At 54.0% G+C, this 27,034-nt stretch overlaps 1 protein-coding gene across 1 annotated transcript in view; it reads right to left on the reverse strand.

Annotated features, from left to right (window-relative positions):
* Positions 1–1,984: 1,984 nt before the first annotated feature.
* CACNA1E (calcium voltage-gated channel subunit alpha1 E) overlaps positions 1,985–27,034 on the reverse strand; it is a 264,347-nt gene continuing 239,297 nt past the window's right edge. Inside the window, exons 40-48 of the mRNA XM_075936805.1 lie at positions 19,722–19,827; positions 18,361–18,468; positions 17,797–17,897; positions 16,376–16,482; positions 13,105–13,213; positions 10,950–11,078; positions 8,813–8,993; positions 6,479–6,669; positions 1,985–4,340 (exon numbers count right to left, since the gene is read on the reverse strand). Of these exons, the coding sequence (XP_075792920.1) occupies positions 3,798–4,340; positions 6,479–6,669; positions 8,813–8,993; positions 10,950–11,078; positions 13,105–13,213; positions 16,376–16,482; positions 17,797–17,897; positions 18,361–18,468; positions 19,722–19,827 (1,575 nt within the window). The 3' untranslated portion in view covers positions 1,985–3,797. The remainder of the gene's footprint in view (positions 4,341–6,478; positions 6,670–8,812; positions 8,994–10,949; positions 11,079–13,104; positions 13,214–16,375; positions 16,483–17,796; positions 17,898–18,360; positions 18,469–19,721; positions 19,828–27,034) is intronic.

The following is a 27,034-nucleotide window of genomic DNA, read 5'->3' on the forward strand; positions in this document are numbered from 1 at the left end:
CCTGCCTGGGGCTAAGCTTTTGGTTTGCACTTGCCTCTCCTTAGAGCATCCATCCCACAGTTCAGTATCGCATCTAGCACACGCTTCCATCTGTCTGTACCCAGCGTAGCTCCTCTGCTGTGCTGGAGAGAGACGGTTTTGCTGACTCACAGCCTGAACGACCTAGAGCTGGATGTGAAAATCAGCCTCTTGCCTCTAATCTGCGTACAGGCCACTGGATGGGAGAAGAAGGGGTTGATTTGCTAAATCTGTCCTTTAGCTCCACTCATGCCCTGGTGCCAGGTGCTGCACCCCGGGGACAGCACACGCGGCTGATGACAGGTGAGCTCCCCTTGAAGATGATCGCCGAAAGAGAGAGGACAGGCCTAGAAACACACCTTCCTCGGGAAAATCAGCCCTGTTCAGGTTTTGCCAGTCACCGTGCTCCTACAGATCCGTGTGCTAAGAAATCAAAGAATCCTACGGCTGGAAGAGACCTCGGGAGGTCATCAAGTTCTGCCCCCTGCTACGCACGTGCCGAATTGCAGGGCTATGGGCGAAGCAGCAAAGCCCTTGGAGAAAAATGGCCCGTGGTCACTGATCTCCAAGGAGACACGGGTGACCCGACTGGAGAGGGGCGATTCTCAGTGAGACACACGGCACGCTGCCTGTAGGTCTGGAAAGCAACGAGTATTGTCCGCAGATCTGTATTTCAAAGCTTCTCAAACTAGCCTTCTTCAGCACCGAGGAGACTGAGAGAACCCTGACGGTGTCAGTCTGGTTGTGACCTGCGGGAGGACATTCTGCCTAGAACTGCTCCAGACTGGCCATGCTTTGAGGGTGGAAGAGCAGGCAGCCGGGAAGACAGGAAAAAGGTGAAGGTTTTGGAAACTGCCTAGGGTCACATGGCTCAAGGCGAATTAACAAGAGCAGAGACGCTAAAGCCTCTAGTTGGCTTTCAAAATCTCAACCCGGGCCCCCTGCGCCAGGTCAAACTCTCCTCCATTCTGCATCAGATGGAGCTTGCCGAGCTGAGGAGAGAGGAACGGCTGCGGAGATGCAATCCACAGCCTGTTCCTGCACCTGAACTTGGGAAAAAATCTCAGAGGGGCAGCCGTGTTAGTCTGTAACTTTAAAAACGATGGGTAGTCCTGTGGCACTTCATGAGCTTTCGTGGGTAAAACCCACTTCCTCAGATGAACTGGAGTGGAAATAACAGAAACCAAGAGAGATAGGTAACAGGCAGAAGTACCTACCAATTGTAGGACCCATGTGAATGAAGTTAAGGGGACGGGATGTGTCCCAAACGTAGCATTTAATGTGCAAATGCAGATGTTAAAGGCATTACCAAACCAATTTCTCCTGCTTTGAACATCTACATTTCCACATCAAATTCTATGTATGGGACACATCCAGCCCACTTAATTAGCCTCCTTAATACGGGTCCTACAATTGACTCGTACTTATTCAGCAGTTATATATATATATATACACATTTATATATCTTGGCATATATTTCTTGGTTTCTGTTATTTCCACTCCAACGCATCTGATGAAGTGGGTTTTGCCCACAAAGGCTCATGATCCTATGTATTTTGGTTAGTCTCTAAGGGTATGTCTAGACTGCATCCCTCTGTCGGCAGAGGGAAGCAGATTAGGCAGGTCGACATTGCAAATGAGGCAGGGATTTAAATATCCCGCGCCTAATTTGCATAAAAATGGCCACCGCATTTTGCCGACTCAGCACTTTGTCAGCAAAAGGTGTCAGTCTAGAGGGGGATGTCTAAAGGGAAAGCCTTTTTCGACAGATCCCTTATGCCTCCTGCAAGGAGGTTTACAGGATCTGTCGAAAAAGGCTTTCTCTCTCGCCAGATCCCCCTCTAGACTGCCACTTTTTGCCGACAAAGTGCTGAGTCAGCAAAATGCGGTGGCCATTTTTATGCAAATTAGATGCAGGATATTTAAATCTCTGCCTCATTTGCAATGTGGACCTGCCTAACCTGCATCCCTCTGCCGACAGAAGGATGCAGTCTAGACATACCCTAAGGTGCCACTGGAGCACTCGTTTCTGGACTTGGGCAATACAGGATGGTTTCCAGGAGGGGCTTGAGGACTGGATGCAGTCTGTAGCCTTGGCTCGTATGCCTGAGTGTCCCTCCATGCAGCGACGCAGGCACTGGGGGGATGGGGAGGGAGAAGGGCTCCCCCTCCAGGGGCCATGCTTCCCACCTGCACCGTCCACCCCTGTAAAACAAGCGGCTTGGTTCTGAAAAGTGCTGTGCTCCGCCCTTCAGCGTCTTTGCCTCTTGGGGGAGGACGCGGCTGGGTGGAGGGTGACGTACTTTCCTGCCTCACCGAGCAGGCAGCACGAGGGTGGCTCACTAGGGCACCGCCTGATGGTGCTCGCCAAAGCCGTTTGCTAGTACCCAACGCCTCCATGCTCAGCCAGTACAACGGGGGCTCCAGCGGGGCCCACTGCTGCGAGTGGGCACACGGTCGCCACCCCTCCTGGGCTCTGGATCAGCCCCCTCGTGCACGCTCTGTCCGTGCATTAGTGAAAGACAAAGGCACCTGAGCAGCAAGGAGAGCGTATGGTGCCAGGCCAGCCATACGCCCGAGAGGGAGTGGGGATGTATTGGCATAACGGGCTATCCCTACCCCTTTCTCTAGTTTCAATCCCACAACCCAGCCAGGAGTGTCAACCACAAAGGACCTTGACTTCCTTGGCTCCCACTCGGCCACCTGCAAAAATCACCGCCCAGCAACTAAACCGCCCCCGTTAATATCTCCCGAGAGGCGTTTCCTTCTGCTTTAAATCCCCCTAGCCCTGTATTTGGCATTTCAAACATACTCCTCTTCCAGGCAGGGGGAGCGAAGGGCCTGACCCAGCCGTGTCCGTCCATCTGAACAAGACGCAGGGGAGGGAAAACACCGTACCTGGCACCATAAAAGTCAACAGAAAGCGTTCGCCTGCTGGCCAGAGGCCCTGCGGGAGAAAGGCGGCCCTGCAGGTAGCGTGCACCAGTTGGCTAAAACAAATACCTGCATGTGTATATCTTTATATATACAGCATATAAATATATATACACACACATACCGTATATACACACACCCCTATAGTTCTCAGTATATAAATAATACATGTAATAGCAAGGTGGTTAGGTCCAGCAGCATTGCCCGCAGCCCCTCCTCCCACCATCTCCCCATGGTACAAGCCGATTTGTTTTGGTTTCACCCGGACCCATCCCCGCCCCCCATGCATGTCCACTGGGCCCGGTGCCTCCCTTCCACACCCCCCCTTCCTCCTGCCAGCTTTGTCACTAGTGCACGTGGGGAGCAAACCGAAAGCCACGGGCAGTACAACAGAGCCCCAGTGAGGGCGTCGCCTCCGTCCTGATCCTCCCCTTCCGACTTCCCGAGGGAAAAATGCAACATGCCCAAAGCCACGTGCCGGGATCTTTTGCCAAGCTCCGAGGGGCCGAGGCTAATACCAATACATGCTGTGGTCCCCCTGGCTGCTTCCTGCTGAGTTTTGCTTGGCCGTGGATCCCCCTCTCTGGTCTCCCCTAGGCACAAAATCCTGTTTTGCTCGGGAGGGGCGTTTCCGTGCTTTCCACACGCGTCCTTACCGGAGCGGGGGTCGTGCAAGCAAATCAAATGCTTCTTTGTGCAGAAAAAAGGGAGGGAAGGTCAGCAGGTTGGCTTTTTTTTTTTTTTTTTTTTGCACAAAGACTTTTTATTTCCCCCCGCATTTGATTTTGGGTTCGCTTCATTCCCACCCGTGGTGAAGAGCATGCATCCGAGGGAGGGAGCAGCCTCTAGCATTTGTCATCTTCTTCCGTGTCGCTGAGCACGTCGATGCTGGCCCCACACATCACCCCCTGCGCAGCGGCCCCTCTCCTCCGCCGCCGGTAGTGCCCGTTGGGCATCTGCCAGCCATGCCGCAGAGGCGGGGCTGACCCGATGGTGTTGGAGCGGCCCAGGCTGGTGGCCACGGCGGCCTCGAAGGTGAGCGTCTCCTCCTCGCCGCAGTCCGAGGCGTGGGAGTCGTCGTGCAGGGCCAGGTATGGCTCTGAGATGTAGCGCTGGGGGGTGGAGTGCCGGCTCTGCTTGCCCGGCGGAGAGCTGGAAGACTCGGTCAGGCAGGTGTCATTCATCTCCAGCACCTGGGAGAAGAGAGGGGACCCCCCCTCGCTCTCGTCGGGCTGCGGAGAGGTGTCCCCGGAGTGCCGCATCAGGGAGGCGTAAGAGAGGAGCGGACGTGGCTTCGGGGGGACGGGCGGGAGCTGCCGGCGACCTCGTCGCGGGGTGCTGGTGTCAGAGATGGAGGGGATGGAGCTTTCGCTCAGGGAGCCCGTGCCCTGCGAAATGGAAGGGGACAGATCTGTTGACAGTGCAGCGGGGATGGGATGGGTTGGCCAAAAGCCGCTCGATGAAAAGTCACCTCGTTACTCCCACAGAGGCCTCGTCTCGCTCGTTAGCCGGGGGAGCCTGGTCCTGAGCTCAACCTGTGAACTCCTGGGAATACCTGAACCTGGTTTGTCTTTGTCTTGCATTACGCCGAGTCCACCCCGCCACGCCCCGCCGCACCGCACGGGGCTGTGAAAAGGGCCACGCCCTGTGCCATGGGGTTGGATCAGTGGATCTCAAACGGTGGGGTGGGACCCCCAACCTCATTTCCATGGGGGCCCTGGGGCTGGCTGAGACTTGCTGGGTCGGGGGCCAAAGCCAAGCCTGAGCCCCACTGCCCGGGGTGGAAGTCTGAGGGCTTCAGCCTCGGGTGGCAGGACTCAGATTACAGATGACAGGGCCTCCACCCCGGGTGATTGGACTCAGGGTTTGGCTTTGCTCTCCCACCTGGGGCAGTTGGACTCGCATGGGCTTACGCTTCGCTTTGGGTGATAGTCATGGTTATCAGAAGGGGGACAAGGGGCAATGAAGTTTGAGAGCCCCAGAGTTAGATCAACCAACCCCCCCGGCAGACACCACTAGGTCGAGGAAGAGTGCTGCCAGAGTCGGGAAGCGTCTCAGCTACAGCAGCGGAGCCGCGGCGCTGAGGCAGGGCCCCGTAGCACAGACACACCCACCGGCTACGACCGCTGCAGCTGTGCGGCGGGAGGGCTTCAGCGTACCCACTCGCCACACCAATGCAGGGGTTCTCCTGACGGGACACTAATCCACCGCCTGGAGGGGTAGTAGCCAGGCTGAGGGAGGAATTCTTCTGGCAAGCTCACGCAGTCTACCCCCGGGGTTGGCTCAGCTTAACTATGTCTCCGAAAGGTGTGATCTTTTCACACCCCTGGGAGACGCAGCTCTGCCAAGGTAGCTGTTCGGCGTGAACCTGCTCCTAGTGAAGACAAGGCCTGAGGGAATGAGGACAGAGAAAACAGGGAGGAGGAAACTGTCTCCGGGGTTCCCACTTTCCTTCAGTGACCTCGCAATGGCGTGCGTTGGGCCTCGCAGGCCTGCACTCGGTGCCTCGCAAAAGTGCACCGGCCAGGCTGGGGACGGAGGTCGGATCCCCACATGGCGTCAGTAGTAATTGATGGTGTTCCCAGGCACACTGCCAAAGGAACTGTGCATGCAAACAGGCCTGACTTAGCTGGTTGGATGAGTGCCAAATGGGGGTACGTGCTACCAAGCAGAACGGGAGCATTTCACGCCCACGCAGCACGGGTGTACGTGTCTGGGCGAGGGGCAAGGCCTGGAAAAGCAGGGCCTGGGTTGCGGTGGGATGGTGGGAGGGAAGCAAACCCTCAGACTGCAATGGAGGTTGGGGGTTGAATGTGGCTGAGGCTCCTCCGGCAAGGAGCTAGATCAGGCCTGAGCAAAACACCTTCCGTGGGCTGGATCCGGGAGATGTCCAGATCCAGCAGGGAGCCTCAGGCACACTCCCTGCTTGCCCTGCTTCCGCACACTGCTCAGAAAAGCAGCTGCCGGGTCTTTTGTGTGAGCTGGAGGGGAGGGGGGAGTGGTGCTTCAAGAGCTGCTCCCGCCCCCAGCACAATCCCATTGGCCGATTTCTAGTCAATGGGAGCTGCCTGTTTCAAGAACAGGCAGTGCACCAAGCACCCCACCCCCTCCCCTCAGGCTCTGCAGCTAGAAGGGGGCTAGATTTACGTTCCCAGGCACTGGACTTTCCCAGCACCAGCCCACAAAGGCTGCGTTAGGGTAACACAACAAGGCCCAGTATGGTCTAGTGGACGGAGCCCTGAACGGGGACTCGGGCGTCCTGTTCCAGGCTCGGCCATGGACTGGCTCTGCCACCTAGGCCCCTCCACCTGTCTGTGCCCATCTTGTCCAGCCCTCCTCCATCTTGTCCAGTTCGACTGTGAGCTCTGGGGGGCAGTGTCTGCCTCCCGCTAGGTGTTTGCACAGTGTCTAGCACAATGGGACCCCAGTGCGTCCCTAATACACTGAATAGTTGGCCACAGGCTGCCTAACCCCAGAGATAGGAGTGCAGGAATCCCAGTGTTTGGGCTGCTGGGCTCATCCCTACCTGCCTGTTGGGCGTCTGCGACCTGCCCTCGCTGGGCGACCGGGACTGGCGCCGGACGGGAGACTCGCCCTCTGCCTGCGGACTCCGCTCCTCCGAGTTGCAGCGGGAGATGTCTGGGGACAGCAAGTGCTTGCGCTCTTTGGATCGCCCCCGCTCTCTGCCGCCCGCGCGGTGCGTCTCAGACCTGTGGCCTGGGGAGGACAAAGCCAGCCTGTCAGGCTCCCTTGTGGGACAGCTGCCGGGAATCGTTCCAAGTGAGGGCCCGGAGGTCACAAGCACGCGAGGAGGGGGCGGTCGTGTTAACTCGGACTCAGAGCTCCCGCTCCCGTGCTCTCTCTACCCGGCTAAACTCAACACTTCCTCCAAGCCAGACGGGCTGGGGCTGTCCCTGTACCTCGGACCCTGACAGCAACCTCTGCCTGTGGAGTGTCTCTAGAACCCTGTGCAGGTGCAAATTGGTATCCGCATCCCCCTCTGCAAAACTGGTCTGCGGCTCTCTGCACCCACAGCTGCGGCTACCCGTGGCTACAGAGCGGATACCCACAAATTTACAGGGGTCTAGACACAAAATAGAAAGTGGTAGATTTGTGCGGCTCTGTGCATCTGTACTGCCTAGTAACTTTGTAACCCCCTCCCCTTTCCCCTCCGCGCAGGGCTTGTGACAGTCCTTCCGATTTCCTTAACCGCCCCTCAACATTGCGGTTCTTGTCTGTTTTCAGTCTGCAGAGGCGCTGGTCGTAGCATGGAAATTCCTCAGACACCGTGGGCCGCTTTCTCCTCCTGCAGCCCCTTCAGAGCCATACAGCTCCCTCCTCCCACACGTCTGCTCTTGTTTGATTGGGCCATTTCCTCCCCACTGCCCAGGGACCTTTGGCCTGTCAGAACCAAGCAGGCCCCGTGATTCTGTCACAGCTGGGAACGCCTGGCCAGCCTCAAACACAACTCTGCCTCCACCCTCCAGGCACAGACCTCCCATTGGCTGCCACTGGCTGCAGGCTTAGCATCTGAACTTTCCTTCTCCTCCCGCAGCTCCTGTGCCCCTAAACCTGCCCGTCACCTCACACCACCCTCCGCGCTGCTCAAATTCTCCTCCACGCCTGAGGGTGCACAGAACGCTGCAGCCGCTGACTCCCTGGCCACGTCGGGATCCAGTTCACACCAAGTCTCCTCTGGACTGACTCCAGCTTAGCTGCCAGCCCTGATTGCTCTTTCCTCCTCACTGCCCTGGGCACAGCTCCTGGACACACACCAAACCACTGCGCCGTTTTGTTTTGGCATCCCTGGGTAGCCCCCTCTTCCTGTCACATAAACGGCACTGGCCAGCCAGAAAGCCAGCGGCGTTGCAGTGACTCCGGCAGGGAGAGCCAGAGTAGAGGATTTGCAGTCATACACATAAGGCAGGGATGGCAAACTCATACCCCTGCCGCTCCTGACACTGCTGGGGACAGGGGACGGATGGGCGTTGCTGTAGAAGAGGGCTGGTGGCTCCATACAACTCATGGATGTGCTACTGCTGGTGCCCAAGAGCAACAGGGGATTGGGTGAGGAGTGGCCCCTTTCAGGGCGAGAAGAGGAACACCCCAGAGTGAGCAGAGCTGAGCGAGGTAGACACAGGAGCAAGGGCCTAGTGGGTAGCCTGATCCTAGGGATCTGGGACCGAGCTGTTTTGTGACACACTGCAGCTGGAGGAATAATGGTGTGGAATATCATCTCCACACCTGGTACGAGGTCGCCTTTCTCTTTGCAGCCCCTGCATCTTGCTGGCTCATGGATTCAGATTTCACAACAAATCGATGTCTCCCTTGCCTGTATCTCTTAGGAGCTCCCTCCATGCCATGCTCCGTGCGAAGCCCTTCAATTTAATCCCATGTACTCAGTGCTTTTTTTGTTTATAAACAAAACAAAAGGTGCTGGTACTCTAGGGGAAAAGTTATTGAGAAAAAAAAAAGCTGGGGTGGGGCTGGCATTGCCCTTTTAAGAGATGTGGCCCCTTTAAGACACACGGCCCAGCCGACAGTCGGACATTTGCTACAAAGGTGCCAGTAAGCTCCGTTCTTTTGAGGTAAACTCTGACTGGAGGTGCCGGTACTGCGTCACAAAAAAAACACTGTGTGTACTGTCCTAGGGCACACTTTGCATGAGAAGAGAAATGCACGGTGACACATCGGGATTGGATTGTACATCTAGCTCTTGATTCTGCACCATCCTCTTTGGGCGGCATGCCCCTGATTCCGCCATACCCCGTCGGAAAACTGACGCGCCGTCGGCAGAAAGGAGCGGATTACCCACCCAAAGGAGATTCCTGTCCGGCAGGCAAAAGACACCCCCTCTCACCTGCGTCCGCATTGAGGCGGCGAGCAGATAGCTGCAGCGAGGCGTGGTAACTGCGCCGGCGTGACTTGTAGGTGTTCTCGCTGCTCCGCTCCATGGAGAACTCATCCAGCCAGGAGCTGTTGGGACGCTTGTCCCGGATGGTGGAGAACGATCGTCTCATAGAGCTGGTGTCTGTCACCACCTGGAAATGCACCCCAGGGGGCGATCAATGGAAGCCAGCAGCAGCGGGAGGGGGAGTCAGGAGGGCCACTCTGAAGTCAGGGTGTCTACTAGCGGAGGGGACTAGTCTCTCCTACTCAGACACCTTCCAGGAGGCCGTGCAGGAAACGGAACAGCAAAAACTCCAGAGCGGCTCCAGCATCTCTCCCCCAGCTCAAGAGACAGGGCCAGAGTCAGCAGTGCAGAAAAAGGGAGCACAGAGGAAATTCCAAAGGGAAGCTTCTCTTGGCTCATTCGCTCCCCTGGCTCTCTCCTTCTCAATTTATTAACTACTGCCGTATTTCCGTGTACCCCTTGGCCTGTCCCGCCAGCCCACCACCCTGCCCTCCATGTGCTACTCCTTCCCCATTGGCCCTCACTCTCACTTGTCTTCATCGTCAACTACCCCCCTTCTAACTTTATTCACTCTCCAGCTCCTTCCCCCCCCCATTTCTACTCCATCCATCTCCCCCTTCCACCGCCTTATGCCTCCCCATTCTCCTCTCCTATCTCAAAGGATCCTTCGTGGTTTCCATTCCACTTCTTTCTTCGCCATTTCTTTCCCCTCCTGTAATCCATCCCTTGTTTTCTTCCCTCTCTCCACTCGTCTTCTCACCGTCTTTACTGCCCATTGGTTGTCACTGCTTCGGCTGGTTTCTTGCCGTATCTGCACTTCTGTTCTCCATCCTTTTTCTTCCGTTCTTCCTCCCCCCCCAACCCCCTCTTCTTGTATTTTGCTTCCTCTCTTTTCCTGTGCCTTTCTCTGACTTGCTTCTCCCGCCACCCCGGGCTTCTCCCGTGTTTTTCCCTTTAAAGCAAAGAGATTTCCTTCCATTTCCCTCCGGGTCCTCTGCACTGTTCCTGTGTTGCCTCCCATCCCCTCTCTGTGTTCAGCCCGTCCCCCCAGAGGTAGCCCCTCCCCTCTGTGTCTGATGAGAGAGCAGCATCTGGGTCCATTTGGGCCGACCCAGCCTATCTGAGGCTGGTTGGGCAGACAGTAGTTGGGAAAGTTACCACAAAGAGCCATCAAACATCCGTCCATTGACAGGTGCCAGACCGCCAGTGCAGTCTGGGGCATCGGCAGAGAAAAGGTCTTACCCCCGCACGCCCCACAGGGCCTCGGTAGGCAAGCAATGGGGCTTTCACCCAAGGAGAACACTAGGAAGTTTGTAGCCCACCCCTTTGACATGGGAGGGCCCGTTAATGCTGCCCCAGCTCCTGAAGAAACATGAGTCCGGATACTCCCTGCCAAAGGGCTATGAAAACAACCCCAGAAAAGCCTTCAGGCCTCAGCCAAAACAGACTACGAGCCAGACAGACAGAAAAACCAGGCAGACACACAACGAGATGGAGCATGGCCCGGACTGATCCGAACAGATTGCCCAGGCCAGACAGGCGTGTTTTGGGACAATGGCGGAAGAAGGAAAGCAGAGGCCGGGACTCATCGGTCGAAATATTTGCCAGGTGGGGCGGGGGAGGGACATTTTGAAAATGTTGCATGTTGGAGGACACACCAATGAGCCAGTCCTGCTGTGGCCCACCATGGTGCTGGGCTAGGGGGAGCAAAAGGAGGGTCCTAGGGTTTGGGGTCTATCTTGGGAGACCTGGGTTCCATTCCCTGCTCTACCACAGGCTTCCTGTGTGGCCTGGGGCAAGCCTCTCCATGCCTCAGTTTCCCATCTGTACAATGGGGGATAACTGTCCTGCCTCTTGGGGGGTTGTGAGGTGCAATAGGAATGGGGGCCATATCAACACCTAAGACAGACTGTTTCCCAATACCACCTAGCTAGGCAAAAGCAGGAGTGATGCCTAGCACACGGCCGTAAGGCCTGGCAGGGCAGAAACACATGTCTCCCAGGGAAAAATATGGGCTCTCCTTCCACAGCAGACAGCTCCCGCCATGTTCTGCTTCTCCGGCTATGGCTTCGCTCGGTGTTACCTGGGGATCCACAGTCAGGCGTGGCATGGAGGAGGCCCTCCCAGCTACAGCGCGCTCCTGCGTGTCCACGGGGAGATAGTTGCCACGGTTAGAGGGCTGCACTCTTTGAAACTCTCTAACCTCTGGCTCCTGGAAACAAACACACAGCCAAGCTCGTGGGATTTTGTTTGCGGAGGTCACCACCCCTCGCCTGTGCTCCTGGCAGATTGGGAGCCACGTGGCAGGAGGGGAACCTGCGCCCTTCCAACCGAGTGCAGTTGTTTGGGTGGCCACGCAGTAAGAATGGCTGGATTCAGTATTAATAGCCATTTCCTTGCATAGTGTCCCAGGCATTATTCCAGGCTCTCCTACAGAGACCCGGCTCACCAATTCTGGCCCCTAGGCACACTTCTCTACTTTTTTATTTTAGCAAGGAGAGAGGAAAACCTAGACTGATTGTTCTAACTCCCTGGAACAGCTACACTTCTGCTGCTTAGTTTTATTTTATTTAATTTTATTTTTTAACTTGCAGGATCTTTTCCACTTTGATTTTTTTTCTAAAACTTTGTAAAGGCTTTTCCAGTCGGGTCCGAGTTAAATGATTCAGAAAGGGCTCAACCGGCATATCGGTATAATTTCCGACTTTCAAACTTGCCTCTGTTTTGCTCAAAGAGGAAAAACGGAAGCAAGTGTCACTGCTTTGGGTTGCCAGGAAGTGACGTCACATACATAGGGGTCATCACCAGGAAGTGACAACAGAAGGGATGGATTCAAACCCCTTCTTCATTGCCAGCGGTTACCAGGAAAGGCTGACCGGGCAGTTTCCATTGGTGGTGGAAGGGCTGAATTCAGCGGAGAGGTGCCATGTGTGTGGTACAGAATTCAGAGAGAAAGAGCTACAAACTCTGAGAAGCATACAGATCAGACTGGAAATGTACAGTGATACAACACTGCTGTCCCACAAGGGTACGAGCGGTGCCCAGATGCACACACGTGTACATATATACGCACACACAGACACTAGTGCTGCTGACCAGAATGTGGGCATATGTGTATGTTCACGTTTGTGCGACACAGTTCAACAGTCCAGTTTTGAGAATGGACACTGGCACTGACAACAAGATGAACACGAACCCCAAAGCAGCAGATACCATCGTTCAGCACAGGGAAACCCCCTGAAATGAGCATTTAATAAAAGGAATCGACCTGTGAAGAAAAGGATAGTTTACTGCCTGATATCAATGCACGGAAACCCAGCATCACCAGGGGCCCTCCCAGGCTGTGGTACTTTCTTGGGACTTGTGTCCTAGGCCCAGAGACAGAGAGGGGTTTACACTGGGCTGGTCAGGTGTTCTTTAGAAACAGCCTCCGGGACATGGCATCCTCAGTAGCTCTGATGGCCACAGAGGGGCCAGATCCTTAGCTGCTGAGTTCTGCTGATGTACACCAGCCGGCCATTGGGCTCACCTGTCCATATGTGGCACGTGCCCATTTCGCATCTCCACACTGCTGCCCACCAGGCCTGGGCACGATCTGAAACGCACCGGGATGCGCTCAGGACAGCTGTACAAACACGGCTCGCTCTGTCTCCTCTCACTTGTCAAGCAGCCAGAGGGGCCCAGGCACGGTACACCGGGGGGGGGGGGGGAAGCAGGGCCCTCCATGTGCTGAATGTGTGAAGAGCCATTTGAAGCCCATCTGCTTTACTGAGCAAGCATTCCCAGGTGAAAAGCAGGTCAGGGGAAGGGCCGAGTGTGGAATGGGTTTCCGTCAGAGCGCCATCCTGGTGTGGCCTGTTTTAAGATCTGACCCCACTGAGGTCAATGAATGGAAATAGTCAGTGGGCTCGGTGCTGACTCTGTGGGTGCTCTGGGGCTGGAGCACCCACAGGAAAAAAATAGTGAATGCTCAGCACCCACCAGCCACCTGTCAATCATCTGAGATGCTTGGGGGAGAGGACAGAGATGGGGCAGGAAGAGGTGGAGGGAGGGTTGGGCCTCGGGGCAGAGCAGGGGTCGGTGCAGGAAGAGGTGGAGAGAGGGCGGGGCATTGGGGGAAGGGGTGGAGGGAGGGCGGGGCCTTGGGGAAGGGGGGCAGAGTGAAAGCATAAGCAAGAGAGTTGGTTTTTTTGCGTGGGCCCCAGAAGTGGTGCATTAAAGGCAGGGCACTGCTTTACCAGAGATTGCTGCTCCTGGAACTGCCCGTGAGTCGGATCCATACAAGCCAGCTGGAATATCTCTTGAGGAGAGAGCGGACTCATCGACGGGTACCCACTCCGGCTGCTCCTGCAAAGGCATCCCGACGTCAGAGAAACAGCGAGAGAACAGCTCTCCATGCTGCGGTCGCTGACGGCCCCTCTCGCTCCAACCTCTTACAGGGAGAGCAGAGATCCCATTTCACTCTGGCGGGCAGGCTGTGAACTGAAATGAACAACGTTCCCTCTCTCCTGCACCCTCCAAGTTGGTGTTCCTGCGTGCTGTGCTGACAGCCGGCAGGACACCGAAAAGGGATATCCGGGGTGCCACCTGCAACGTGGGAGCACAACGACGGTTCCAAAAGGAGCGCCCCCCTGGCTGGCATGCCTGTCTGACAGTCGCAAGAGCCTTCCTGTTCAACTAATGGACCTTGGGTTTCCCTGAGAAGCAGTACAGCTCTTTGGCAACTTTGGTACTGCAGCCACCTGCCCTGGGGATAGCTCTGCTCACCGGGCTGGTATCACTAAAGCGACGTGCATGTGCCTGAGGGTCACGCTGTCTCGGAGTGAGCTGTGTCACTCGTGACAGGCGTGTCAATCACGTCCAAGCATTACAAAAGTTTTCTTTTTCCTCTTTTTTTTCCAGGTGAATTTAGAGCTGGTGGAACCCACCAGATTCCCAGACGGAAAGGCACACTGCCTCTTGGAAAAGGTACAGCAAGAGTAGAGATAGGGCAAGCTTCCTTATTTGTGCTGCCTGCCCCACAGGGACATCTCTAGTGACAGGAGGTTAAAGCTGTCTCCATGCCACATTTCTCATTTCTCCCTTGGCCTCTCTGCTGGGATGGCTGTGGTGGTGTTTGCCTCCTGGGAACAGGGCTGAGTCCATGGGCTCACTTTACACATAGGAAACGGAAACCAGATAGCAAAGACTTAGAATCCTAGGGTGGGCAGAGCCCTTGAGAAGTCATCAAGTCCGATCCCCTGTGTGGAGGGACAACCAAGTAAACCTAAAGTATCCTTGAAAGGCTTCTGTCCAACTTGTTTTTAAATGATGATGGAGATTCTACGACCTTCCTGAGATAGCTAGTCTAGAGCTTACCTACATTTAGGCCTTGTCTTCACTCCATGGAAGATCGAGGCTGCTGCGATTGATCGTCTGGAGTTTGATTTAGCAAGTCTAGTTAAGACTTGCTAAATTGAACTCAGAAGGTGCCCCCACCAGCATCCGGTACTCCTGCTCTTGACCTATTCAGACCCATTCTCCAATTTATTAAGGTCATTTTGAATTTTAATTCCTGTCCTCCAAAGTGATCATATCTCTTCCAGCTTGGTGTCATTAACAAATTTTATAAGCACGCTTTCAAATCCATTATCCAAGTCATTAAAGAAAATATTGAATAGTATCAGACCCACAGAACCCCATAAGTTACACCTTCCCGATTGAAAAGCAAGCCATTGATAACTACTCTTTGAATACAGTCTTTCAACCAGTTGTGTGCCCACCTTACAGTAACGGTCCTCTCATGGATTGATAACTGGTTAAAGATAGGAAACAAAGGGTAGGAATAAAAAGTCAGCTCTCAGAATGGAGAGTGGTGTCCCTCAAGGGTCCGTACTTCGACCAATCCTATGCAACATATTCATAACTGATCTGGAAAAAGGGGTAAACAGTGAGGTGGCAAAATTAGCAGATGATACTAAACTGTGCAAGATAGTTAAGACCAAAGCAGACTGTGAAGAGCTTCAAAAGAATCTCACAAAACTAGGAGCCTGGGCAACAAAATGGCAAATGAAGTAATGCAAATTGGAAAACATATCCCAACTATTCATACAGAATGATGGGGAATAGATTAGCTAATACGAGTCAAGAGAGAGATCTTGGAGACATTGTGGATAGTTCTCTGAAAACATCCACTCAATGTGCAGCGGCAGTCAAAAAAGCAAACAGAATGTTAGGAATCATTAAAAAAGGGATAGAGAATAAGACAGAGAATATCTTATTGTCTTTGTATAAAGCCATAGCATGCCCACCTCTTGAATACGGCATACAGATGTGGTTACCTCATCTCAAAAAAGATATCTTTGCATTGGAAAAAGTTCAGAAAAGGGCAACAAAAATGTTTAGGGGTTTGGAATGGCTGCCATATGAAGAGACGTTAAAAAGACTAAGGGGGGATATGATAGAGATGTAGAAAATCATGACAGGTGTAGAGAAAGTGAATAAGGAAAAGTGATTTACTTATTCCCATAACCTAAGAACTAGGGGTCACCAAATGAAGTTAATAGGTAGGAGGTTTAAAACAAACAAAAGGAAGTATTACTTCATGCAGTGCACAGTCAACCTGTGGAACTCCTTGCCAGAGGATGTTGTGAAGACCAAGCCGTTAACAGGGTTCAAAAAAAGAGCTAGATCAATTCATGGAGGTTAGTTCCATCAATGGCTATGAGCCAGGATGGGTAGGCACGGTATCCCTAGTCTCTGTTTGTCAGAGGCTGGAAATTGATAACAGAGGAGAGATCACTTGATGATGACCTGTTTTGTTCACTCCCTGTGGGGCACCTGGCATTGGCCAACACAACTGGGCTAGAGTCACATGGGCAACAGTGGGACAACTGCAGACCGTGTGCTCCCCCGACTCCAAAATAACGTTTACTTTGGGGGTTAGGGCACTCACTGAGGAGACAGGAGACCTGGATTCAAGGCCCTATTCCAGGGTAGGGAGTCCCACATCCCTCAGGAGTGCTCTAACCAGTAGGGTATCGGGGGGATCTGTGAGCCCAACCGTTCATTTCCATCGCTCGTATGAAAAGGATCCAAAATGACACATTTCCCTTCATTGCACCGGAACCAACATTTTCCCAATGTTTCAGTTTCATTGGTTGTTCCAAAACATTTCAGGTTTGATGCAGGAATGGAAATATTTGGTGAGCGAATGGAAATTTTGGGAACTACCAATGAGCCAAACAAAGAGTTACACTGCCAGTTCGACATCTGTGTGGCTGCATATGTGCTGAGGCCCTCCAGGGGCTGAAATGCGGCTCTTTGGAACGCACCCCTGGATCTCACCGTTCCAGACTCATCCCACAACGATCGAGATGTTTCCGCTGAACGCCAGGTTCCCTTTTCTCGTGGGCTCTGCCCACTACCCCATCGGCCTGGCCAGTGTCATTTACTCAGGAAATAAAATGCTGCCTGTAGGAACAGGAATACGAGCACAGATATGCGACAGGCGTCAAGAGCCGTACTTACAGGCCTGAAAGGGTGTCCTGCTGAAGGTAAGGCAAAGCTTTGGCATTCGAAAGGATCTCTGGAGGCAGGGAAGAAGGCTCCATGCGCTGGAACATAGGCGCGTTTTTCTGTAATAAAAAGCAACCAGACTGAGTCGGCTTGAAGTGCAAAACATTTTGGCTGCCTAAAAACCAAATCCCTTGGACAGATGTTTAAAAAGCACGACCGTGCTCCCCCTGTCTGAACCCATCTTCTGCACCATCTTCTATCTGTTCTGTGCAACCTCTACATTGCCTGCAGGACATTTGCCTTAAATCTCCCACCTCTTCTTGCCTTAAATCTTCTCACCTAAGTTTGCAGATGATACCAAGCTGGGTGGGGTTGCAACTTCTTTGGAGGATAGGGACATAATTAAAAATGACCTTAGCAAGTTAGAGAAATGGTCAGAGGTAAACAGGATGAGGTTTAATAAAGAGAAATGCAAAGTGCTCCACTTAGGAAGGAACAATCAGTTCCATACATACAAGATGGGAAGCGACTGTCTAGGAAGGAGCATGGCGGAAAGGGATCTAGGGGTCATAGTGGATCACAAGTTGAATATGAGTCAACAGTGTGATGCTGTTGCAAAAAAAGCAAATATGATTCTAGGTTGTATCAACAGGTGTGTTGTAAGCAAAACTCGTGAAGTCATTCTGCCGCTCTACTCCGCACTAGTTAGGCCTCAGCTGGAGTACTGTGTCCAGTTCTGGGCGCCACATTTCAAGAAAGATGTGGAGAAATTGGAAAGGGTGCAGAGAAGAGCAACAAGAATGATTAAAGGTCTAGAGAACATGACCTATGAAGCCAGGCTTCATGAACTGGGCTTGTTTAGTTTGGAAAAAAGAAGATTAAGGGGGGACATGATAGCGGTTTTCAAATATCTAAAAGGGTGTCACAAGGAGGAAGGAGAAAATTTGTTCCTCTTGGTTTCTGAGGACAGGACAAGGAGTAATGGGCTTAAAGTGCAGCAGGGGAAGTTTAGATTGGACATTAGGAAAAAATTCCTCACTGTCAGGGTGGTCAAATATTGGAATAAATTGCCAAGGGAGGTGGTGGAATCTCCCTCTCTGGAGATATTTAAGAACAGGTTAGATAGACATCTGTCAGGGATGGTGTAGACGGAGCTTGGTCCTGCCTTGAGGGCGGGGGGCTGGACTCGATGACCTCTCGAGGTCCCTTCCAGTCCTATGATTCTATGATTCTTGTGGCCTTCATCTCCTTCACTCACCAATCCCTTAAATCTCCAGATGGTCCCCCTCTTAGTGCCGTGCCAGCCACTTGCTCTCAGCAGGTTGAGAGTTCGTGTGTGGGTCAGCCTCGTCGCTAAAGGCCACGTTGATACAGGACCCTGACTCCCCACAGACAGAGAGCACCTGCCAGCTCTTGCAGTGGTTGAACCTCACCTGTTCCTCCAGCTGTTGCCTCTGCTTCTTTGCTTTGCTCTGCTTATAGTAGTCCATGATCATCATGGCGGCGTATATTTTGCCCACCGTCAGGTCGGTAGCTGCAAGCATAATGGGGAATGCTCTTCTGTTGGCAGCATCAATAGGCGGGAAGGTCTGAAGACCCAAAGCCCACCCTTTTGCAATCTCCTGATGCCCATTTTACTCTCCTGATCCTTAAAAGACAAACTCTGGTTGGTGCTCCTGAAGAAATGGGATTAACAGACCAGGTACTGTGGGTGGAAATCCCTCTAGATTTAGGACAATCGGAGACACAAACCTCTTCCCCCGCCAATCAAAGAGGTCTGAGCTGAGAAGACCACTGCATGCTCTTTAGTTTTCGAGTGGCTCCAAGGCAGTGGGGTGGAGCAAGGAGACATTTCGTTTGTGTTCAGATAAATCTCTTCCAAGCTGCCCCTAAGCAACGTGCTGCAGTTGGCACATTTCTGTGCCCCCTAGTGAGAGAGCCCCCCCCCATAGGAACTGTAAGCAGTGGGCACAATGATGCAGCGGGAGGAGACTCACTTTTTGGCAGGGGCACTAGTACATCCAGCATCTTCTGAGACAGGTGAGGCCAGATGGCCAGAATCTCCTTTTGCAGCTCTGAATCCAACTGCTGCCAGTCTGCACCACCTGGAGCGGAGAGACAGAAGGGGTCTGCACAGACTGCCAATGGGGAGGGCAGCACCTTCTGGTCAAAGCCAAGCTCCGTGGCCACGCTCTCCACCAGGATGGCCAAGTGGCATTGACTACCTGGGCCCTTGTGGGTCTCTCTACACTGAACGTAAGAACAGCCACACTGGGTCAGACCAATGGTCCATCTAGCCCAGTGTCCTGTCTTCTGAGAGCATCCGCCAGCGGTTTCGGAGGGCAGGGACAGAACAGGCAATCCCCCAAGGGATGGAGCTCCCCTCCGACTTCGCTCCCTCTGGCTGTCATAGCCAGGAGATCCCGTCCTGCTCCCTGAGCACCGCGGCGCCAGTGGAAAGCTGCCCACCGGGAGGAGGCAGTGCCAGTGCTCACGAGGAGCCGAAGAGCGTTTCCGAGTGGATCGATCGGAAACGCAGCCACAAACTTTTGGCGGACAGGTAATGTTTTATTTGCATATTTGCATATTCATTGTGCAAATAATGAATTGGCAAATATGTGAATTAAATGTTACCGGTCCGCCAAAAGCCTCAGCCCCCAGTGCCAGCCCTGCCCCCAGGCCTCGCTACTAATAGCCCCACCCCTAGAATCCCCAGTGCCAGCTCCTCAGCCCGGATGCCCCAGTGCCCTCCCGTATCAGCCCCCCCACCTCTTAGAGTTCCTTAATACTTGCCCCACCCTCAGAGCTCCCCAGTATTAGCTTGCCCCCAGAGCACCCAGGGCCAGCCCCCTGCCTCTTAGAGACCCCCACCCTCAGAGCCCTCCAGCGCTAGCCCCGCCCCCAGAGTCCCTAGTGTCTGCTCTGCCCCCCCCCCCCCCGCCACCTAGCCCTGCGCTGCCTCCCAGCCACCAGCCGAGCACTACTGCGCAGGTCGTGGCTGCTCTAAGGCTGTCGTGCCTGGCTCCCCTCCACCGTGCAGCAATGTGCTCTTCCGTGGCCGGGAAGAGAGGCCGCCCCTGCCCGGAGCTGGCTGGCTGAGAGGCGGGGCAGGACACACCTCTCCCGACAGCCGCGGTGGGAGAAGAGGCGCTGGGCGGCGTACCCCAGAGCTGCTGTGGCCCTCCATCCCTGCATCTAAGCCCTGGGCCATGAGTCCACATTTTGCCCCTCAATGTGCCCATGATGGCAGCCTGCCGGAGGAAGCAGATATGAACGAACAGCCGCAGCCCCTAGTCCATGGAGTCAGCTCCACCGCACGGCCCACCGTCTGCCCGGGGCTGCCGCTCCCCGCCCTTACCCTTAGCGATTTTGATGTCCAGCGCCGTTCGGATCAGCGCCATCAAGGTGGAGGTGAAATGGACCGTCATGTCCTCTGCCACAGGCATATTCATCAGCACCAGCCTCTGCGCAAGAGAGAGAGAACACAGCAGGCGACAAACAATATCGAAAAACACCTCAAGCAGGCAGGAGGGGGAAAAGCAAGAGAGCGTGTGAAACAGCACAGCCAAAAAAGAAGGGCAAGGATCGGGCCCTTCCTCCCATCCCAGCTCCTTCCCCTGCCACACGCCGGCTCACTGCCTTCCTAGGCCTGTCCTTCGGCTCTCCAGCACCCTACACCATAGCCCAAGAGCACCCTAGCCGGGGGACGGAGGGGTGTTCCCTGTGCTTTCGGAAAGGATTCCTGAAAACGCAGGGATTCAGCTCTGGAAATGACCGTGGGGGCAACAGACCCGGGGGATCGTTCTACCCTTCTGCTTCAGTGCAGCTCTGCCACCCTGCTGCCGCCCCTGCCCCGGGGACACCCCTGAACTCTGGCACTTCTGATCGGCTGGCTTGCCTAGTGTGCAACATCCTGGCGCCCCCTTTTTGCGTCTTTCCGAGATGACACTTGCCAGCATATGATCACACATGCACAGGATCCAACTTATCCAAGGGGAGAGAGAGAGAGTGCAGACGGAGAGAGGGAGGAAGGCGACCAAGGCAGGAGCGGGAAGGCCATGCTCCCTTCGCCCAGCAGGGGACAAACTCAAATGGCCAGATCCACTTTCCAGAGAGTATATTTTGCTCTGTGTATACGTCAGGATTTCCCTCTTCCCCGCCCGCCCCTATTCGCCCCATCCTTAGTGCTCCCTGCTGCATGGTGCACAGCTGTTCTCCTGGGCACGAGGACTCGGAGCCCGTCACAACCCGAGCAGGGGTGCACGTGGGAGCAGGGGAGGGTGCTTGGTGAGCGGGAGCAGGGGCACGGGGGTGCAGAAGCGGTCTCTAGCTAGAACCCTGCGCTGCCAGCGTTCCGCAGGGGAAGCCTCCAGTGGGGACACCCTCCAGCGGCATTCGGACCAGCTCTCCCAGCCCCCGATCTTAGAGTCTCCTTTACAATTCTCTGGGAGGTTTGTCTCCCACATTGCAGCAGGGCGTCCCACGCTGAATCCCCTGCTGGGCCAGTCTGCCCGGAGCACAACACTGCTCTGCTCCTGGCCCATTCATAGCTCCACATCCCACATCCACGCCATGCATCCCATGCAGCTGCCCGCGGGCGCTAGAGGGCTGCCCCGAGGCAGGAGCATGGGGCCCTGCACCAGCAGAGCAGTCAGAGGGTCCGTTAAAGGCGCCCAAGGGTAAAAAGCCCCCGCCAGCAGGCAGAGGGAAGGGGCTCTCACCAGCTCAACCCTCAGCGAGGAGTGTTCTCTTTCCAGATTGCATGAGCTCTCCCTGGAGAACCCTCACGGCCTATCACCTTCTCATTTCAACCCTTGCAGGTGAACTGGCTGGGAGCGGAATAGCTCAAGGCCAAGTCGGTGATGGACTATCCTGGAGTTTCTTCCACTGCTTGGAGGAGGCCTAGTTCCAGACACCTCTCTCAGTCCTATCCGGGAGGCTGTCCAATTGCCCCCTACGGCAAAACGGGATGTGTCCCTACTCCAAAGGGGCTGTCTTCTCCTGCAAGCTACAGGAGAAGCTGGTTGTGCTGGTGGGTGCCTCACACCCCAGACAGAGCTCTGTCAAAGTGGACAGTCCCTCTCCTCACGGGGCATGTGATTTCGGAGTAAATCAAACCAGCTCAAAGCTTCTTGAGTAGCCACAGTTTCCCCCTCCCGCTCCCTGCTCACCGCTAGCCCAGAAGGAAGGAAGGAAGGGTTGGTCTACCTTATAGGCCACTTTGGAGGGACATCTCTTGCCGAGGCCTAGCGGTGGTGACATGAGAGTCAGCATTTCATACATCTCAGTGTAATGGATGCGGCCACTGCTCATGGAGGAGGAGGGGAGGGATGGAAAGGGGGGGGCGGAGGAGTCAGGGAGGGACGGGGGAGTGGAGGGGGGCGGAGATGCAGAGAGAGAGGAGAAGAGGCATTCCCAGAGAGCAAAAACAAACAAACAAAATAATAATACAGGAAACAGGAGAGAAAAACAAATGGACAAACAGGAGAAGAACAGGAGACCCGTTAATCAAGGCAAATCATACACAAGAGTCCGTCCTGATGAGGATTTATATCACTCCGCACACAGACCCAGGAACGCCAAGGTAAACCGCTCGCCCCTCCAGCTCTCTGCTGCTGGTTCGTTCTCCTTTTCCTTGGCTTTCCTCGCCTACTCTCATCCCGTCCTTGCCCTCCCCTCCAAAACAGAGGTGTTGCACAAGTCCCAGGGCTGTGTGCAAGTGGCATAAATCAGATATACGGCGCTCAGGCAATGGGTTACTTGAGATGGGGTGGCCTATCCCTCTGTGACACAGAGGAACCGACTGTGGTCCATGGACTCTGTCATTTCTTTCCTTCCAGGTCCCACACCATTTCAGAACATCACATAACCCATGGCGGGAACGTCGTGTATCCCCATCTTGTAAGGTCTATGCAATCTGGGGGCAGCGTCTTGCATAGAAGGCAGTGGGCCAGGGTGACGTGTCAAGGGAATATGCCCAGTTGCTTCCATCTGGCCCTGTGGCTGGAGCACTTTCCCACCATGCACCAGTGCAAAGAGGCATGCTAGTGGCTGAGCAAAGAAAACCAGGAGGGAAGGTCCGCATGCCATGCGCCCGCCCCGGCTCTCTCCCACATGCGACTGCAAGTTCCACCAGGTTGGAGTTTAAAGAGTCTGAGCAGAGGCAGCTGTTTGGCCTCCTAAGATTGGAGCTCACTGGGATACCCCCCACCCCGCCCCGCCCGCAAATGGAACAACTACTAGAATGGCTTCCTGGATGGATTCCCACTTTGTGCTCCTCTGCGGGCAACGACCTGCCCCGACGTGTTGAGCTGAGGAACAACCTCACAAATTTGCCACCCGATGATTTAGTTTCTGGGACCGACCTCTCCCCCCGTGAGACATTTGGGCTGCACCTCTCTTCCCGCAAAGGCGGTTCCGATAGGTCTCGTGGGACCCCTGGGGTTGGCCACTCCCCCAATGCCCTTGCACCAGGGGGACACTTCAAACACCGGATGCTTATTGGATAAATGCAACAGCGTAACAGTGACTGTATGAACTGTACACATGGAGCAGGGAGGTGGCCATTGTAGGGGCATCTGAAGAAGGTATCTCAGGCAGGATTGACTGGGGGAGAGGTTAGTTCCAGACAGGAAACTGTCAAGTAACAAACATTCCATTCAGAACCCTGATCTCTTTCCCAATCAGCTGTCCCGAGCAATAAGGAAGCATTAGTGAAGAGAGACCCAGACAAAGAGGGCAGAGGCAGGATATTTCCTCTTCTCCAGTATTAGTCTAGTTTGGGAGCAGCTTCTTGCTGAATGAGCATAACCTGGCGGCAGCTTTGTAGATGATCTTGGTAGCAACTGATGCCTGTTCTGTCCAGGATGCCATAATGGCTTTTTAGTGGCTGCAGATATTTCAGAAATGCGGCACTTGATCCAGTGGGCTACGGAGGGTTGTGATGTGTTCAAGTCCAGGCAGTTAGGGCAAGAGTAAGCAAATGGCGAAAATGTTTCTGGAAATGGGCAGTTCCGTATGGATAGAGGTTAGCAATTCTTTTCACCACTAGCACGCACCTTGCTGCTAATCTGAACCGCAGAGCTTTTCTGCGAAACGAAAGAACAAGGAATTTCTGTGAGGGGTGGAAGGAAGAGTTGACCTTCCACATAAGGGACTGGAGCATGAGAGCTGTGATCCTTACAGAAAAGGCTGTAAAGCTCTGTCTCTTCTTGGAGAAGAGATTTCACAGGCTTCTTATCAACATGGTCATGAGCAGAAAACTTGTCTTTACGGTAAGGAAACACAGGGGAACAGAGGCCATCAACCCCAATGGGATGGGTATCACTGTGGGCAGAGCCCCGATGAGCCTAAATACAGCTTTGGATGGAAGAGGCATTGATCATCAGGCAGTAGATCGGGAACTGGATGGATCTGCTTCTATAGCACTGTTTATGAACACGATTGAAGTGCGATGGTGGAGACTCTTAGGCTGACCTGTAAGAAATCCAGGATGCCATATTTCCCGAGGTTGGTCTTCCTATCCTAACACCACTAAGAGGATCCTGTTTCTATTCTCTGCATACAAGGAAAGGGCAGAAAGCTCGCAAGAGGTTAGGAGATTACACCCTGCATCACTCGTCTTCGTGAGTAAGAACTGCTCCATAGCCAAAGAGAAAGTCTGGGCTGTGCTGCAAGAGTGGATTCTGGGAGAGAAGTTACAGTCTGCTGGGAAGGTGCACCGGAGGTTTCTGTGGCTGCTTCACCTAAGCAGAACCCCGGCGACCAACTTGGGCAAGATGACCGCCACTTCCTCCTTTCTATAAAAAACAGCCTTTTAATGGCTCTGCCTCGTAGTGCCGAGAGGTGGCACTGAGCAGCAGATCTGGCTAATCAGTGCGTCAGAGCTTCCATTCCTAGCAATCTCCAGCCCACGTGGTTGGTGGTGAGCTTTGCGTTCATGTGTTGACTGAATGAAGCGTCCCGGGGTAACGGCGCTCGCTGGAGCGCAGCCAGAATACATCTCGTTTCAGTGACCATTGTGATGTGTCTCTGAAAGTGGCCTCGCAGGACAGGTTTTATAGTCAGTGTCCTAGTTTGGGGTTTTATCTTGATGGAGGCCAAACAGGAGGGTAGCTCCATCGCTTTGACAGTCACAGTCAGACATACCTTCTTGCGGATTTATGCCTCGCATGGTCAGTGCCTCTTCTGAATGAATTCCAGCCTGCTCCTTCCTCACCTCTTCTTCACAGACACCAAGGGCCTGGTCGCTCTGGGTATGTCTACACTACCCTCCTAATTCGAACTAGGAGGGTAATGTAGGCATACCGCACTTGCAAATGAAGCCCGGGATTTGAATTTCCCAGGCTTCATTTGCATAAGACGGGCGCCGCCATTTTTAAATCCCGGCTAGTTCGAACCCCGTGCCGCGCGGCTAGACGCGGCACGGAGTAGCTAGTTTGGATTAGGCTTCTAATCTGAACTAGCTGTACTCCTCGTGGAATGAGGAGTACAGCTAGTTCAGATTAGGAAGCCTAATCTGAACTAGCTACTCCGTGCCGCGTGTAGCCGCGCAGCACGGGGTTCGAACTAGCCGGGATTTAAAAATGGCGGTGCCCGGCTTATGCAAATGCAGCCCGGGAAATTCAAATCCCGGGCTTCATTTGCAAGTGCGGTATGCCTACATTACCCCGCTAGTTCGAACTAGCGGGGTAGTGTAGACATACCCTCTTTTCTCAACATAGCTGATGTTCTTTATCCTAAATAGATTCCTTTGGCCCCCTGGGTCCCAATGGGTTCCTCACGCTGCAGGGTTTTGTGTCTGTGGTCAGAATTTTGGGATGTGGAGCAAGTGAAGTTCCTGTTTTCATCAACTGGATTATTGTGGGTGGCACCTCTCCTCTTCTTTGCCTCTTCTGTGGGGGCATGTTCTAGGCCGTGCTTAATTTGTGCCAGGGCTCACCAAGGCTGAGCCCCAGCACCTCTCCGGCTGGCAGCCCCAGCACCTCTGGGCATGCCACTTCAGTGGTGAGAGTAAAAATAATTGCTCGAACCACTGCCCCGCTTTCCTTGCAAATTGAGTACTGGTTCTAGACCTATAGCAGAGCGCTCTCAGGGGCATCCTCGCCCATGGCATTATCTCGGTGCATAAGCCCGCAAGACCCAGGAGTTGCAGGCGAAGATGCTGGAAGCAAATGTCTCCATCCTGAATTTCACTATCGTTCATTGATCAGTTTAGCCTCCAGAGCCGAGACTCCCACAGACCTTTATGAAGACTTTGGGGGAGAGTTCCAACCACTTTTCATGCTGAGAGAGAAGCTGTTCTGTCCCTTGCTCTGGGATATGAAAGGTCTCGTCCGAGATGAACCGATGCTTCTCAGCATCTCTTGACGTTGGAGAAGGACTGAAGACGGGATGGGTAGGGGGAGAGTCTGGGGTTCCAGAGTGTTCATACTGCACTCTCTTCCTCATCCACCCATCAGCTAGGCTCTCATGCTTGAAAAGTGTAATACCCATGAATCCACCTGCCGTGAAGGCAACTCCTTTAGCAGTGAATTCCATTGGTCGTGGTTCTGGGAAGAACCGTGCCTTTTAGGTTGCTGCACCAGGACACTGTGACTTTCATGAAGCAAATGGTTGTCAGTGAGACTTTTAGGACAGCTGAAGAAGCTCGGAAGCCCCTTCCAATTGTGTCTTCGATCTTCTTGTCTGCAGAGTGTTTGGGGAAGAAAGAACCTTCACCAAAAATGACCATGCCCTTTGCTGGGAAGGCCAGTGTTGCACTGGCTGGAAGGAAGATGAAGACAGAGTCTTTGGCTTCTCGGTTCCTGTGGAATTTCAGGACTAACCAACCACGGGAGGAATCTCCCATTCTTTCCAAATGACTGCTGCAAAGGAGGGATGAAGAGATAAGCCAAGATTTCCTTTTGGATTTCACCTACTCCCCCGGTCTGCAGAGTTTCACACACAACCAGGGAAAGAACCTCTCTGCTTCTCTGGCATGGGGCTATGATGGGAAGTCAAGAGTTCCTATGGTGTGGAGAAGGAGCTGGTGATGGAGGGTGAGGATCTGGGATGCTTTCTGGCCTGTCTTGTGTTTTCTAGCCATTTTGCTTCTCTCCTGCCTTTTGGAGGGAGGAGTCTCAACCGCTGTGGGGACTAGGGATTTAAGCGACTAGTCGACTAGCTAATAAGCACAAGCTTATCGGACTAGTCGCTTCCCCTACCCCTTGCTGCCTCTAGGGAATGGTGTCCCTAGCCTCTGTTTCTCTGCAAGTGGGAGACAGGGGAGGGATCATGTGAGGATTACCTGTAGTGATCGCTCCCTCTGGGGCATCTGGCATTGGCCACTGTCGGCAGACAGGACACTGGGCTAGATGGCCCTTTGGTCTGACCCAGTCTGGCCGTTCTGATGCCTGTTCCCTGCTGCTCTTCTGCAGGCGGCTCTTACTACGTTTCAAAGGCAGAGGGGGCAGCCAGGATTGCGAGCGCCCCACCTCCCGCTTATGGACAACTCAATTAGCTGATCGATTGAAATTTAACCTCCCTATCGGGGACCAGTCTACTGTCGTCATTGGGGCCCTTGTAGAGAGTGAGAGGGGTCTGTGCCACTGATGAGGAAATGCTGGGGTACGTGTACCCTGAAAGAGCCAAGTTCCCCTGCTGAGAAAGAAAATTGCAAAGCATGGCAGC

The sequence above is a fragment of the Pelodiscus sinensis genome, chromosome 9, assembly GCF_049634645.1.
Source record: "Pelodiscus sinensis isolate JC-2024 chromosome 9, ASM4963464v1, whole genome shotgun sequence".
Classification (NCBI taxonomy): domain Eukaryota; kingdom Metazoa; phylum Chordata; order Testudines; family Trionychidae; genus Pelodiscus; species Pelodiscus sinensis.